General features: G+C 37.5%; 1 protein-coding gene across 1 annotated transcript in view; it reads left to right on the top strand.

Moving 5' to 3' along the window:
• The first annotated feature begins 3,624 nt into the window (after nt 1-3,624).
• Nucleotides 3,625-15,643, top strand: part of SNX25 (sorting nexin 25) — a 72,759-nt gene continuing 60,740 nt past the window's right edge. Inside the window, exons 1-2 of the mRNA XM_085311309.1 lie at nt 3,625-3,707; nt 9,772-9,988. Of these exons, the coding sequence (XP_085167435.1) occupies nt 3,686-3,707; nt 9,772-9,988 (239 nt within the window). The 5' untranslated portion in view covers nt 3,625-3,685. The remainder of the gene's footprint in view (nt 3,708-9,771; nt 9,989-15,643) is intronic.

Here is a 15,643-nt window from a genome sequence, read left to right as displayed (position 1 = left end):
AAATATGCTGGATTCTTATTCTCAGCTGTTAAAGCTGAGCTTGGAATGCGAATTTTCTGAAAAATTCAAWTTCCACGGGTTACCACAGGTGCTAGTAAACATACATTATTGGATTATTACTGTTGTTACTGAGGTGATTTTTGGCATATGCCATCCAACTCAGGTGTGTCCGGTTAGATAATTCAGCATCAGTAGTGCCACTAAAATGATTAAAAAAATAAAATAAAGCAAGTCTATGCTAGTAAGACCTAAGAGATTTTGCTAAATGGAAGTTCATAAGGTTGTAAGAAAGAAAGAGGTTTGGAGGAACCTGTGTTTGATCAGCTGTTCTGGGGAAGCAATTCAAGATGTGGTTCATTAGATCAGTCTCTRAATTAAATTAAATTTTCTGCAAGGTTATCRAGAGTCATAGCGTAATTCAGGTTGGAARGGAGCTCTGGAGATCATCTAGTTCCACCTCCAGCTCCAAAGGGATCTAAGTAGAGCAGGTTTGAATGTCTCCGAGGATGGAGACTCCACAGCCACGCTGGGCCCCTGCTCTAGTATTTGACATTTAAATATCTAAATTGCCTTATATCTGGCTGGAATTTCCTGCTCTGTCTCTTTCCTCTAGTCCCATCACAGTGCACCTCCGGAAAGAGTCTGGCTTTGTCTTCTCTGTACCTTCTCATTAGATRGTTTAAATGCTACCTGAACRTAGCAGTTTAAATATACAGCAGTAAGGTCTCCCCTTAACCATTTCTTAAGGCTGAACAWACCCAGCCGGCATCTCTTTCTAATGCCTTTAAGTAATCCCATTTATTTATACATTAGATTCTCAACTTGTCCTTGAAAWTTTGTTTTTAAACAAAGCTTAAGATAGTGGATTTTTCTTTTTTTGTGGTCTGTGCATTTCTCTCAGACTGTCTGTGATACTTTACACAATACCTGTATTGACATGGAGATTTTCTCAGAAAATCCAGTGCACAGTACACCTTCTTTTGTCCTTTAATTACATTTGCAATCAGCATCATTAATGGTGGCATTCACTTCTTACTGTTTTTAAATTCTTTTTGATGATGTGTCTTACTAGGATTTTCTCGTGATGATCATCAGTGCCACTAATTGATTTTTTTTTTTAAATGGAAAATTGATGCCATTTAGCAGTCAAAGCTACCAGCCATACAAAACACTTGTCAATGAAATATATTTTTTACAAACTGAAATGGGACTTTGTATCTCAGTGGAATGCTGCTGCTTAATCACTGAGGCAGTCCTCTTTCTGCTTTGTTTTGTTAGCATGAGAGTGTTCAAGGTTGAAATATAAAAGAATCAAATTGTACAAGAAGCCTGCTTTGCAAAATTGTGCATCTTGGATTATGCTGTTGTGAAGTGGAGAAAGCTGGTTGCAATCACATACCCACTCTGAAAGCATTTGTCTTGTGTTCGTTCTTCTACTGTAAAGAAATGAGAGGCAGATAAGGAGGCAAAAGTAGGAGTTCAGCATCTCAAATTTTCTTATCTCTACTTGTGTTTAAACTAGTTTGGAAAGGAGAAATTTGGCTAGTACTTTGTGAGAACACTTTAGATTGGAAAAAACACTCACTGCAAAATATAAGCATTATAAAGTGAGCAATGCTGCTAAGATAGGGGATTGTTGTTCCCAACTYGATGTGGTTACGACTCAATTTAGCAGAACATTTAATCTGGTACAGCCCTCAAGCTAGTGCAAATATTAGATAAAAACTGAGTATGTCAAGGATATAGTGCGAGTCGGGAGGCCTTTCTTTAGGAAAAGACCTAAATTACTTTGCTTACACGCATTTTCAGAATTTCTCCCCCCCCCGAGGCCCCAAATGTATTGGGGATGTTTAATGTCTCCATGAGCATCTCTCTTCTCTTTTAAAYTGGAGTGGTTACAAATCATCTTATTTCCTGCTGCAAATAAAGCAGAAAAATCCTCAAGTAATTGTGCGACTAGTATTAAAATGGCTTTGTGTGAAGGGAGCACAACAAAATAAGTTAGAAGTGACGTGTTGGAATTTTACACCCATTTTTGTTAGATATCCTTCCAAACATCAAAAATACTTTCTGACATATGCTGTTTAAAGACTTCTGGAACTGTTCACATAATTATGACTTACGTTTTTACTAACATCATATTCACATGAAAGGGGACTATGGAAATCTGTAGGGGTTTGTTAATTTGATAGTACTCTATTTATTTAAAAATATTCTTACTACCCGTAATTAAGCTGTAATTAAGGAGGGAAATAGAGGTGAAGATGCTGATGTTTTGCTGTTCTTGCCATTGATGCTGTTGTCAATAAAAAAAGGTCTAGAGGAGCACAGTGGTGTCTGAGGAAGCGTGGAGGTTGTTGCTGAGCTCGCCCAAATGCTGGAACAAATTCTCTAGGGATGGAAGGAGCTGGGAGGGAGGAGGGCACTCAAGCCCTGGAAAACATCCGTGGATATGGCGTGTATTAGGTGTGCGAGTGTCTCAGAACAGCTCTGTTTTGCTGTTGTGGTTGCACTTAAACTGCTTCATCTATGTCTCATTCCATGTGTTTTATACTAGACTCTGTGTACATGTGTTTGCAGTAGAAAGGAAATATCTTGCACCAAAATACCCTGAATTAACATGCAAATTTCAGCCTGCAAATTTGCTGAAACAGTGGCATGCTACCTTTAAAAACACTAGAGACTCTGTCTACTTAAGTCTTTCTTAAAGCTGATACTGCTTTCTTATTGTCTATTTAATGAACACTGTAGTAATTGGGGAACATTTTCTCAGTGGAGCTGAGCTCTTTTCTGTATGTACAAGGTGAATAGGTATAGCTTGGGAACTGTCTTTTGCATCCCTCCACAAATTGTCTGCCACCAGTAATTTGAATTACTTGCATTTGTATGAGTCTGAGTTGCCACCGCTTGGAGTGAAGTAGGCTGAATGGCAGCGGCAGACAGTTTCTATTTCTGATTTAATTATACTCCTTTATATATCGGGACAGCATGAATCACAGATTTTTGTCTATGCCTTGAAAAATGTTTTTCTATCCACCCACCCGTTTGGACACTGTAAGAGCTAATATTTCAAAATAGACAAATGTCTGTCTAATACAGCAGTATGAGATGCAGTAGCCAGAAGTGCTTTTGATTCATGCTGTTTTGGACTTCTTCCTTCAAAATTACTGTTAGAAGGCTGAGGCCCTTGCTTTCATTTTTAGGCAGTTTATAAGGGCAAGTGAAGTCTATAGCGCTGGGAAGATTTGCCATTGACCTGCCTCTCTGAGGTCTTGGGAAGCTGTGAAAGTACTGAATAGATTTGCAGTTGTTTTATACATGCACGTGTGCTACACTGAATGCATTGAATTGCAGATGGATACAGCTCTCTTTTAGAAACAAAACAGCCTTAAGATAATTTGTCAAGCTGTATAGTACCCAACAATGAGTATTATTGTGTGCTTAATGTGTGCTCTACATTAAGACAGTTGTCACTTGTTTTGTTTTAGTCATTTGGAGTGCCAGTATCTGGATTAAAAAAACCTCCAAAAGATACAGTATTACCACCTTGAGTTCCAGTCTCTTTTCTTCTGTTATTTTTGGTTTATTCCTTCTTCTTACTATGAATGTTCTCTCATTTCAGATTAATTGGTCTGGAAACTCCCATGAGTCAGTTCAGTCCAGGAGAGTGGTCATTTCTCACAACATGGATAAAGCGCTGAAAGAAGGTGGGTCTTAAATGGGACAAGGAAGCATTAGATGCTCAGTGTCTTTTGGTCTCTTAGCACATCATGACTCCACAATATGTCAGGATATTAGAATATGACCCTGGTTTCTTTTTCCTTGTTTTAAAATAAAGGTGGAAGGTCTTGGTCTTCCCAAGAGATCCACTGTAGTAAGTAACTGGTGTTGTTTTTGCTGTTTAACTGACATCTTGTCATTTTAACTGCTATTTCTTTTACAGAAACATGTGAAAATAGTATGTGAAAATAGTCCTTAATGCTTGTAAATCAAACACAAGGATAACATTTCAAGGACTCGTGATTGATTTCTATGAACTGTTAAATCTAGTAGACTGTTGCAAATAATCTTCCCTTTAGTGTTTCCTATTTTTCTTTCCATGGAAACTGAATCTGAAATCACACACTTGTACTTCTGGCTGCTATAATTTAGGAAGCATTGTTGAACACAAATGCAGTCACTAGTGCTTTAGATTATAGAACATGAACTAGTGTTCTTACACAATTTGGACATTAAAACCACACATAAAGATTTAAAATATTTTGCTTATAATAAAAAAGAACATTCTCTCTATACATTTTCCAGCTGATTCACTGATATTGCAAAACTGTTGTAGAACTTTGGATAGYGTCAGACTTTGAAGCAGTTTTTTGTTGTTACTCCAAACATTATGGCAGGTTGGAAATGTGGAACTTAAAGAAGATTTTTTAAAAAAGAAAAAGTTTATTTGGCTGGTATGTTAAAAGAAGAGAGCGTATGAACATTGTGCATGCGCATCCCAAGGAAGCATAGTCAAGTTATATGCTGTATTTCTGCGTGCACACTTTTGCATTTTGGATACCTGCATTGGAATTTGAAAAGAAACCTTTATGTAACCAGCAAAAATTCAGAGGTAGTGGAGTAGTTGGAGAGAGATAATAGTTATTGTAGAATATTGGGGGGAAGAGTTACTGTGTTAAACTTCCCTTCTGATGCTTACATGTAAGAGAAACCTGTGGTTTGTAAAAACATGACAGCTCTTCATCTGAGGCATTTATTCATAAGATTATTCATTTAGACTTTTAAGTCTATCCTTATTCACTAAAGCTAAAAGGAAGTTACCAATATACTTAAATGATTTTTTTTTGAGGACCTACTATCGTGATGACTTACTTGCCTTTCTGCTATTTCTTTTCAGAACAGATACTACTTTTACACTGTGTATTTTGGACAATAAACTTGTCTGATTGATTGTATTTCTCCCAGGCCTAATTAAGTGACTAATGCAGCCAGCTTGTCTTCTGTAACGTAGTTTAACAGGATGAAACTGCACCTTTCACTCTATCACACATAGATTTAAGCAAGTTGTTTTTTTTTTTTTTTTTTTTTTTTTGTTAGGGAAGTGAGTCAAACTTAAATTTGAGATGCTAGATGAGGCCCCAAAAGACATACTTTTATTTTAATAGAATAAAATGATCAATCTGTCTGAAAATAGAGAGGGTACACTCCTTGCTCTCTGGCAGTTCCAAAATCTGTAACTATCTTAATGCTGTAAACATTCTTTTACAGGTTTAGGGTTAAATAATGTTATGAATATCCTCTCTGTGTTTGTTTCATTAGTGCCATACTGTTGTCTTACAGTGATGTGAATTAAAAAGCATTTGTAAATTCCAATTATTTTTGCATAGACTATCAAGATCAAACATGAAATTTAACAAGATGTTTTAAAGTCTCGTTCATGTAGTAGACTTTCAGTTTTCCTGAGGTTGTAATCTTAGGGAAAAGTTCAGACTTCTGGCACTGTTGCATGAGGTTTTGAGTAGATGTTGTCAGATTCTCACAGTGTATGGGGTTTTGCAATATTTTTTTAATCCAATTTTGTTTTGCTTTTATGTTCCCCTAAAGATACAGGGATAACATTTTTAGAGGATGTTATCCTCTAAAATGCTTTCAGAAATGCTATTCCTGGCAATAAAAAGACAGTCTTTTTGGTTAATTTTGACTAATTTAGCTATTCATCATCATCTATGTTATATAAATTTTGCTGTTAGCTACCAAGTGTCTTGCATCTTATATATGTATATGTATGTGTGTGCTTGTGTGTTTGTGTATTTAGGCTCTCATCAGATGCTTATAGGTATTTGTTCTTTTCCTTAGCATCTTTTGTATGGTTTATTAATACAGCTGGAAGGCTAGGTATTGGTGGCCATCYTTAGTTTTAATAGAAGGAATTATTTATGTTTCCATTATAAACTAGTGATTTCAGCAATCAGTCTTATTTTAATAAACTTAAAACTATTATGGGCTTGAGATAGTTTTCCCATGGTACTAATCTGCTGGTAACAGTTGCCTTGTCTTGGATAGTTTCACTTCTTGCCAAGGGCAGTATAACAGAATTATTTGGAATTGTCATTCTAAGCTGTAGTCACTCTGCCAAAAAGGAATTGTTGTTTATTTCTGTCTACTGCTTAGTTATCTGTTTTTTTCCTATCCTGTGTTGATAACATAATAGTAAAGAGGACAGTGCTTCAGGGTACTTCTTTATGTCCATCCTTACAGCTTGCTTGCGTAAGCTGCAGATACAAGGTAAGGGAAAGCTATGAACCAGCCCTGCTAGCAGGCAGCATTTTTTATGAAACCTAAGTGTCCAAAATCAGAACAGTTGTAAAATGACGTTGTAAGTAGACTTCCCTTGCAGAAAGATGGCCTTTTAGTTCATTTTCCATTTTATTGTCCAATCACCGAGTATCCTGTGGTCTTCAGTCTTTGTCTTTGCTACCTCCCATAACTAAGTAGTATCAGAAAACTTTGTCTCCTTATTATTTACCTACTATTTTGGGTCATTTATTAGTAAATAAAACAGCATGGGCCATAGTATGGGCCAAATCTCACCAGAATGTCACTATTGAAAATTTTCAGCTATGAAAAATGACTATTTAACCGTATCCTTTGTTTCTTTTCTGTTAAAATATTTCATGCCAGGAAGCCGCCCCTTACTCCATAGCTGCTTAGCTTCCTTAAAGCCCTTGTTGAGTGAGGCCTTGTTGAAAATACTTGAGGAATTTGTGTAGATTATATTTATGGATAAGATCTTGCCTATCTACGTTTTGTTGACCCCCTAGAGAAACCTTTTTCAGTGTGTAGGGCAGGACTTCCCTTTACAAAAAGAACTTAATTCCACTGTATCATACTTCCCAGTTTAAGATTCACTCATTGACATTTAGAAACAAAATTCACAGTAGCTTCTGCCACGCTCTGTTTGAAAAGCTGTATTTTTTCACAGCACTAAAAATTTGGACCCAAACAGCTCATTTTTTGGAAAAGAGCTTAATCTGAAGTCATGTTCTCTCTGCTGCTGGGATTCATACACTTGGAACGAAGCACTCTTGGCAGAAAGTGTGTGGGCGAAATAATTTGAACATAAATTTATTTGTCTGATATTAAGGAAACATGTCCATTAAGGAAACATGTCAATTTTACGGAGTTTGAATAATGTTGTAAAATGTGAGCAAACGGTGAAAAGCTGAAATTCTTCCTAGCACAAACTTTAACAACAGAAATAAAATCTAAAAACACTGTACATAGCTAGGACCTGAAGCTGGTTCCCAGTCCAGTCCCTGGAGTCTGGGAGCTTGTGCAGCATTTTGCCAAGTTTTTGATACCATGGTCTAAATGAAGATTTCATGAACATGAGAAGCTTTAATAAATAGTTTTAAGTATAGAAGTCATTTGTTTGTGTTGTATGACAAAAATAATAGCTAAAATACAATACAGTGAATAACTGGCCTTTATCCCTTGAAATTTAAAAAAATTAATATACTGGAAATGATAGAGCTTAATATATTAAAAGTATTTATTATTTCTTTAAAGACTTTAATAGAGAAACGTAATATTTTAGTTTGATTTGAGGATGAAGATAGGGCTTTTTTTTGTTTGGGTTGGATTTTGGTGGAGAGGGGAAGAGAAGCTGTAACAAATAATTAAGCATTTAACATTTACTTAAATGCAGCAGTACTTTTCCAGGTACTTTACAGTGTTTTAGTCTGTTATCTTTTTCTGCTTAAATTTTATTTAAAGTATTCTTCAGGTATAGCTTGTGATAACCATATCATGTCATGTTAAATCATTACTTTGCRCTCTTGCATTCACTTCAGGGTAGAGAGCACGTCTGCAAGAGAATCTGAAAAAGTAATCATCTGTCAGTGATAATGGCCACAAATACCAAAATGCACTGTCTTGTGAATGCACTTGCGAAATGGTGGGTGTGTTACAGGATAGTTGAAAAGAGAATATCCTTGCTGTGAAGGGCTTTCCGTAGCATTTCAGGGAGTGCAGAAGAGGAGAATTATTGAAACAATAAGAAAAGGATGATTGCAGAAGAACATGGTGACAACTGTGGGGGAAAACGGATGCTTACAAAAATGTATATTCTTATAGGAGACTTAATTACTTAATATCTGTTTTTAAAATGTTGTTCCCGGTTGCTCTTAGGATGTGTAGAAGCGTTATTCCTCTGCTTTTTTATCATACAATCCCTACCTTATATAAAGATTTTTATCAGTCTTTGTTGGTTGTAGGTTTCAATGTAATACAATTTCTTCCATTTTTGAAAAGTGATGAAATTGGATCAGTTTCAGAATTTGGAATTTTCTTTTGGCAAAATGGTTCAGTATTTCTTTCCTTCTTGGATCAGAATGAGGAGTTGAAATTTCAAAACTTCTTTTTATTTACTTATTTAGTGATTTTTTTGATGAATAATTAATTTTAGAAGTCCTGAARTGACTTAGTAAAAGGCTTTTAACAAATGCTGTCTCAGTGAAGCGACTAAGTTTGTTTCCTTATAAGCTTGAGGAAGTCAATTTATATTCTTATAAAGTATTTGACCAGAAACGTTAATAATTTATTTTATTTTATTTTATTAAACAGAGCAATGTCAAATGAAGTCAGTTAGTATTTCAGGCAAGCAAAGTATTCATTTTAGGTTGTTATGCTATTATTACATTGTTCATTTTCATAGTGCCAGGGAGCTTTTAATAGTTTACTAAGCAGCCAGACAAACAACTGTCCTTCAAAGCAGAAAGTAAGAAGTAAGAGTCCCATGACTGCTTTAAACTGCGGGCTTCTGTTTACAAATGAGGTGTTGGAAGTCTGAGATCAGAATGTCTGGTAAAGAAGCTGCTCAGATCACATACACATAACTTAATTTCCCCCTTCGTGTTCAGTTATTCCTCTGGTAGCTACAAATTGGATATATATATATATATATATATGTGTGTGTGTGTGTGTGTGTGCGTGTGTGTGTGTGTGTATACACACACACACACACGCACACACATATATATATACATATATATATGTATATATATATATAAACACCTTGTTGGCACTGCTGAACATGGCCCATGTGTGCTTCCTGAACACCTCCTGCTCCCTTCTGGAACTCCAGGGACATCTGCTATGAACAAATACTGTCAAAAAGAAAAGTCAAAGCAGTAGAAAATGACGCTGAAAATTTTGCAATTATAGTTATCTGAGTTGTTGCTTATAAATATAGTTTGGAATGCCATGTCATTTTTGAAGTTCCTGCTGTCTCACTAACCTACTCTCTTACTTCTAGCTCCTCTGAGCCTCTAATGTACTGTCAGTATTGTTATCTTCTGAGCTCCAAAAATCTTGCCGCTTGCTTTAACTGTGACTTTGAAGTTGAGACTGAGTTCATATGTTAAGAAAAGGTTGACTTCAGTCTGCCACAGCCGAATTATATGATAGTTCACATAATCAAATCCACTTTACTGAGAGACAGGTATTAGTTCAAGGTTTGTGTATAGCTAGTAACCTCACTCTCTGAGCAAATCCACTTACAGGCTTGCAAAGTGACCGCCAGTAGCCTCTCTTAGGTGCAGATTTCTGTAACGTCACAAACTTTTTTGGAGAGAATTTTAACCCCCCCAAAATAAGATCTGCAACCCATGAGGTTGTTGAGAAGGGGGGTGGGAGGTTAAGTTTGTGCTCTCCTGGTATGCTTTGCCCGTTTGCCAATTTTGCTGTTTAATGTTTTGTTTCTCCTTTCAGTGTTTGACTACAGCTATAGAGATTACATCCTGTCCTGGTATGGGCAACTCAGCAGAGATGAAGGGCAGCTGTACCAGCTGCTATCTGAAGACTTCTGGGAGATTGCCAAGCAGCTGCGACAGAGGCTGAGTCACATTGATGTAGTTAAAGTTGTCTGCAATGATGTGGTGAAAGCTTTACTCACACACTTCTGTGATCTTAAAGGAGCCAGTGTCAGGTAACAACAAAATTCTGCTTTTCATTAGAATTTTCTACTATTTTGCTTTTGTATATCAAGACTTCATATATATATGAAGACTGGAGAATTTTGATAGACAAGTGTTGAAGAAAACAGCCCAGGCTTGTTACTAGTTTTAAAGATCAAGCAGACTTAAGGGCATTTGTAAGACCTGTGGAAGGAGACACCTTCCTTTCCTTCCTTAGAGCTCAAATTTGCCACTTGTCTCGGTCTCATCTGTGAGTCCTTGGCTCACTGTAGGAGTTGGGGAGTTTGAGCAGTTCCTGCAAGTTCTGTGAACCTGCAAGGGGAAGGAGAGAAGCATTCTGAGAGCATTCAAGAAACAAGAGCAGTTACTTTGCACCTTTCCCAAAAAAGCACAAGTGTTTAATTCCATTGAATTTCTCATTTCTTCTAGCCTCAGGAGGCAAAACCTCAGGTTTTCTGTCTTACAGTAACTAGATACTTTCACTGCAAAAAACTGCTTATCTAGATTTTCTTCCTCTATTTAGGTTACCTGGCTAATTCTATGAATTTCTTTTTTTGACAGTGCTCTCTTTATGCGCTTAAATGTCAGTTCTCTCCTAAATACTACAGTTGCACCCCAATTATAATTGCCAATGGCCACACCAATGCTATGCAGCTCCCTGATTTGAGTGGATGTTTGCGTAATTGTGCTTGGAATTTGGGCTTATGTTTGTGCTTCCTTGCATTTCAGTTACCCTAAYATTGGTCATTCACATGGGGATTTTATACTATCTAGCTGTTTTGCCTACAATTAGAGCTACATAGTTTTTAACACTCCTTTAGAGGAAAAAAGGATGGCTGTTATCTGTCCATGGCCAGTCTGTATGTTGCCATTCATACTTCTGACTGTTCAGGAGAAAAAGGTAGAGGTAATGTGTTCCTGGCAGATGCCAGCTTTATGTAGTCTAATACATCAGAAATAAAGCTGAAAAGAAACGGTGGTTTCATTCAAGAAAAGGAACTAACTTGTATGCATACCCAATTGGTCTTACACTGGATTCCTGATGTTGCATTGTTTCAGCTCCAGAATATGATAGAAATCTGATAGAAATCTGTTGGTAAGGTAAAGTTCTTAAGTGTGATCCCTAATTTTAGGCATTATGTTTGCACTTGTCCTTTACCAAAGTAAGACAAAGTAAAGGATGATATATTTATTTTTAAATGCAAACATTATTCTGTTTGAAGTTGGGGATATAGAAGATACAATGTCAGAATTATTAATTATTTTAGTGCTGATTCTTGATGAGTTTCATTATCTGCTGGGAGTTACGACCGCTTCCACTAGATCTTTGCTGGATTTCTATCTGCACTGTGGAGCTAAAATAAAGAAAACCTAGGTATTTTCCAATTAACTTTTTCCCTTTGAAATGTTAAATGCATCTTAGTTACTGCTGAATAAGGTGGGCTGCAATAATATGGTAATGAAAAATTCTTAGCAGGGATTTACAATAGTAAAGCCAATAGTGGGCTTTACAAAAACAAAAACAAAAAAAACCTCAAAAAATCAGAACACACAGCTGTAGCTGTAGATTTTGTATAGGTTAAAGTTGGACCCATTGGCTGTTCCTGACATAGTCTAAGGCAGTGGTTTCACAAGAAGAAAAGACTGGTTTTGAGATGCTGAGCAGCAGATGCGTCTGCCCTGTGAGGAATGGCTGTGAGAGCTGGGCYTGTTTAGCCTGGGGAGGAGAACACTGAGGGGGATCTTATCAATGTCTATAAATACCTGAAGGGAGGGTGTCAAGGGGATGGGGACAAACTCTTTTCAGTTGTCCCATGTGACAGGACAAGAGGCAACAGGCAAAAAATGAACYACAGGAAGTTCYGCCTGAATGTGAGGAGATCAAAGATCTTACCAGACATATGRTACAAAGTGTGAAGCACTAGTATATCCTCAAGCTGCTCATCCAGACAAATTCAAATAGKCCGGGAAACTTTATAGAAATTGGCTAGGGCTCACTTTTTCTCAGCAGACRTAGAGTAGGCTTCATACTACCCTGTATGACGTAGCAAGTCAGCAGAAATGTGCCTSTGTGCTCATACCTGACGCAGATCGAATTTGTACTGCCAGGTGATCTGAGTATGTATGTAATAAACTTGAAAGCACAATTTTATACTACTTTTTTTAAGAGAAACTGTGGTGCCAAGAATAATTTGAGTTTTGTATTTAATTAATTGTCTCCTACTATAGTTGCTGTGCTAGAGCCTGCTGACGTGGTAAACCATGGACTGGGAAGTACAAAGCATGTCACTTCTGGCTTGGAAGCTAGAGTTCCTTGCAAAACTTTCAATTTGTATGTATATTATTACAGTTAAAATATAGAAAACTCTTAGCTAGGGAACACAGATTTCATTGATCCAACTTTGCTCTGTGTCCACGTTTTAAAAATTGTAAGTTTAAATTTGAATTCGGATGCCTTTTTTTCTCTCAATGTCTCTGAAAATGAACCCAATTAGTTTTGGGTGAGGATATTGTGGAATAGAGACTATAATTRGAGCAAGGTATATTTCCTGTCGTGGTGCTCATTGCAAAACTGCATCTTGTTTCCACTGCTGAGTTTTACAAAACAGTGCGACAGCAAAGGGCATTTTGTCTGCTCTCAAGTAGCTTACAAAGTTTTAAATACCTTTTTTCCATCTCTGGAAAGGATGCTACCTAAACCTCTCTGTCTCAGTTCTCCTGTGTGTCTACAGATAACTCTGCTAAAATGGAAAGAAACTATCTGTCCTCAGGAGGATAAAGATGTCTGTTTCTGCACTGTGAAGTTCATGTATTTGTCAGGTAGTTCACTTCAGCCATAGAAATCTCTCTCTTTTTCCATCTTCACTGACTAGCTTCAGTCTATGGTGTCTTGTAATCAGGATGCCCAAGGGGATGAAAATGGGCTGTGACCTCTCAGAATGAGGCAGGTGGGATGCTACAGTCCCTCACTGTGCTCTTGCTTTCCCTCTGGCAGTGCAGAGTTTCACTTCCTAATAAATAGCTCAAAATAAATGGCCAGCAGATGCCAACAGATGAGAAAAGGCTTACTTAAATAAGGAAGATACATGAGGAGCGTGCAGGCTGTTTCCACTCTGGCCAGTGTGAGGCAGGGAACCAGGAGTGAGAGCCTGGCAGCATCAGATCCGATTCCCTTTTGTCTGTGCCTTCACTTTCTTGCTAGGGGGCTGTCTTTCCTGCTTCTGCTAGGTACTTCTGCAAAGCGAAATAAGGGCAGAGGCACACCTTTATCYGTGGGCAGAGCATCTGTGATGAAACAGAACCATTAAAGAGGTTGGCMAGACTCAAACTGTTCTTACTTTCTAACTTGAAACATTAGAGGGTGCCTTGAGGTCCACCTGGGGCTGGCAGTTGTGACATTTGCAGCAATTTGGAGTGTTTTAGATAGGAAACCATTTGATTGCTAGTATTAGTTCAGTATAGAAATGAGATTTGGTACTTTTTTTTGTGTCCAGAGTTTTCTGGCTTATAGTTTTGAGATAAGGAAGAAAAATCAGTCTTGCATTTAAACCACTGCTCTCTTCTTCTCTGTTGTACTAACCTAGAGTGCATTTATAGCAGAGCTAGCCAAGTGYGTCCTGTGGGGCAGACTCTTGCAGTTGCAGGGAGGGTAGTGTTTGGCAATTCTTGTTTTATAGCTGCTTTTGTGCCTTTGTTGCCCAGTGTCTCATTCAAGTGTTTTTCTTTGGCTACTTTAAGCAGAATATAAACAAGCTGAATCCTAGCAATGCCATTTTATATTGTCAAGGATGGATCATATGCTGAGCAGGGTGGTAATTAATGCTGGAAATTTTCTTGTTGGAATCTAGTTGCAACATTGTCTATGGTGGCAGTGTACTTTCCCATGGGGCTCATTTCTCTGATCTCTGGAATGCATTCTTTCTCTGAGTCTGCTAGTTTGCAGTATTTGTTGGAAGCAAGAGACTACTSTTCCTCTGAATGAGAAGCTCAGTCAGAGTCTGAAGGACTTAGCAAAGTAAAAATAAATAGTAAATGTCTTTCTCTGAAGTGGTCCACATGGAAGGAAGACGAAGTTTCCTGCCGTTTACTGTGGGTTAATAATAGCCATATCAGAAACTAGTAATGAACTACTAGCATGTGATAAATAATGCCTTGGGTTGGTAGTCACTAACCTGCAGTGAAGGCAATTYGTAAAATGAAATTTAAAGATAGTTAATCTTTGCCTGTTCTTGAACGTCCAGGTTTCTGAGTAGGTCTCAGTGAGAAGTGGCCACAGTGACAGTATGATTTTTCCTATGACTTTCAGTGGGGAGTATTCTTTTTTTTGTCTCTAAACTACAGCCTTGATTCCAAACTMATCTTGATTCCAAAGGCAGGAGAAAATTTGTTTCTGCGGCTAGGGGATATGTAGTGTGAGAAGCTGCTTTTGGCAAGTTGACTGCACCGTGATATCTGATGGCATGCTCAGCCGCATGTGTGTTTTGGCCTGGATTTGAAGCTGAAGTCATGCCTTAGCCCTTGGTGGCTACAGGTTACTTACAGTCATGGTTCAGAACCCRTATTTAAGGGCTCTAAACTCTCAGGAGGCATGAAGGGGAAATACAGAGAAACTGCTCTCTGAGTGATCAGTATAACAAGCAACTTACACGTTTAAGTTTATATTGTGAGTATTTTGATAATATTACGTTTGTTTTCTGTCTCTTCCTTCCTCAGCCTGTCAGTAATACAGCTCAATTCTTAATTCTCTAGGCTCCATGTGAATACTTTAGTATACGTAGGATATGTAACTGCTCTATTATTGTGCTTGCTGTATTTATTACGATATGTAGTAGATGTAACACTTGGAAAAAATAAAAGGTGCTCTCACCACAAAGTGATCAAGGATGGACTAGTACAAAGGGAATTTAGACATTTGAAATTTAATTTGGTTAATACTGTACAGGCATCCAAGTTGTCATGATAGCTACTACACACCTCCTACTGTTCTATTTGTCTTTTATAATTCCATTTGCCTCYCACAAGCTAGGAATACCAAGAGCTGCTTATCACACTTGGCTTCTGGAAACGAGTATCAGGAGGAGTAGTTTGAATCTGTAGAAGRTTGTTGCAGTGAGATGTGTGAAAGTGTTAAGAATAAAATAGTCAGAAAAGCCAGGTTAAGATCACRTTGTTAAAGTTAGCTCATGGGTAGCGTCAGTCTGAAGCTCTCCACTACCTTTAAGCCTAAATCAGGCAAGTCTGGGCAAAAAGTTCCATGAGGTTTTATGATTTTCTATTTGCAACCAAGTGTTACCTGGACACTACATTAGCCATAAGGGCCTCATTATGCTCATGTGGGTCATACTGCATTTTGTAAATTGTTTGTACATCCTTTGGATCTGTTATGAGCGTTACATGCCGAATGCTTTGTCCTGTAGGAGCTAGCTGTGACTGAAGAGAGGTCACTGGAAATTTTTCTCTCTATATAAATAGCAGAATTATCCACACAGTAAATGTGAGGTGAAGTGATTTATAAAACCTGCTGATGTATCTTGATAAGTTGGCTAGACAGCTGCTATGGAAATTTTGAGATGGCTTTTTTTTTTTTTTTTTTTTTTTAAGTGGGTGCTTTTTTCAGGTGTGTTTATGATGTTGGCGTATAAAGGTATAAAATAATTTCTTCTATT

The sequence above is a fragment of the Rhea americana genome, unplaced genomic scaffold (genome assembly GCF_003343005.1).
Source record: "Rhea americana isolate MKP2758 unplaced genomic scaffold, rheAme1 scaffold_34, whole genome shotgun sequence".
NCBI lineage: Eukaryota > Metazoa > Chordata > Aves > Rheiformes > Rheidae > Rhea > Rhea americana.
Note: the sequence above shows the minus strand (reverse complement) of the source record. Positions and strands in the feature narration are given on the sequence as shown.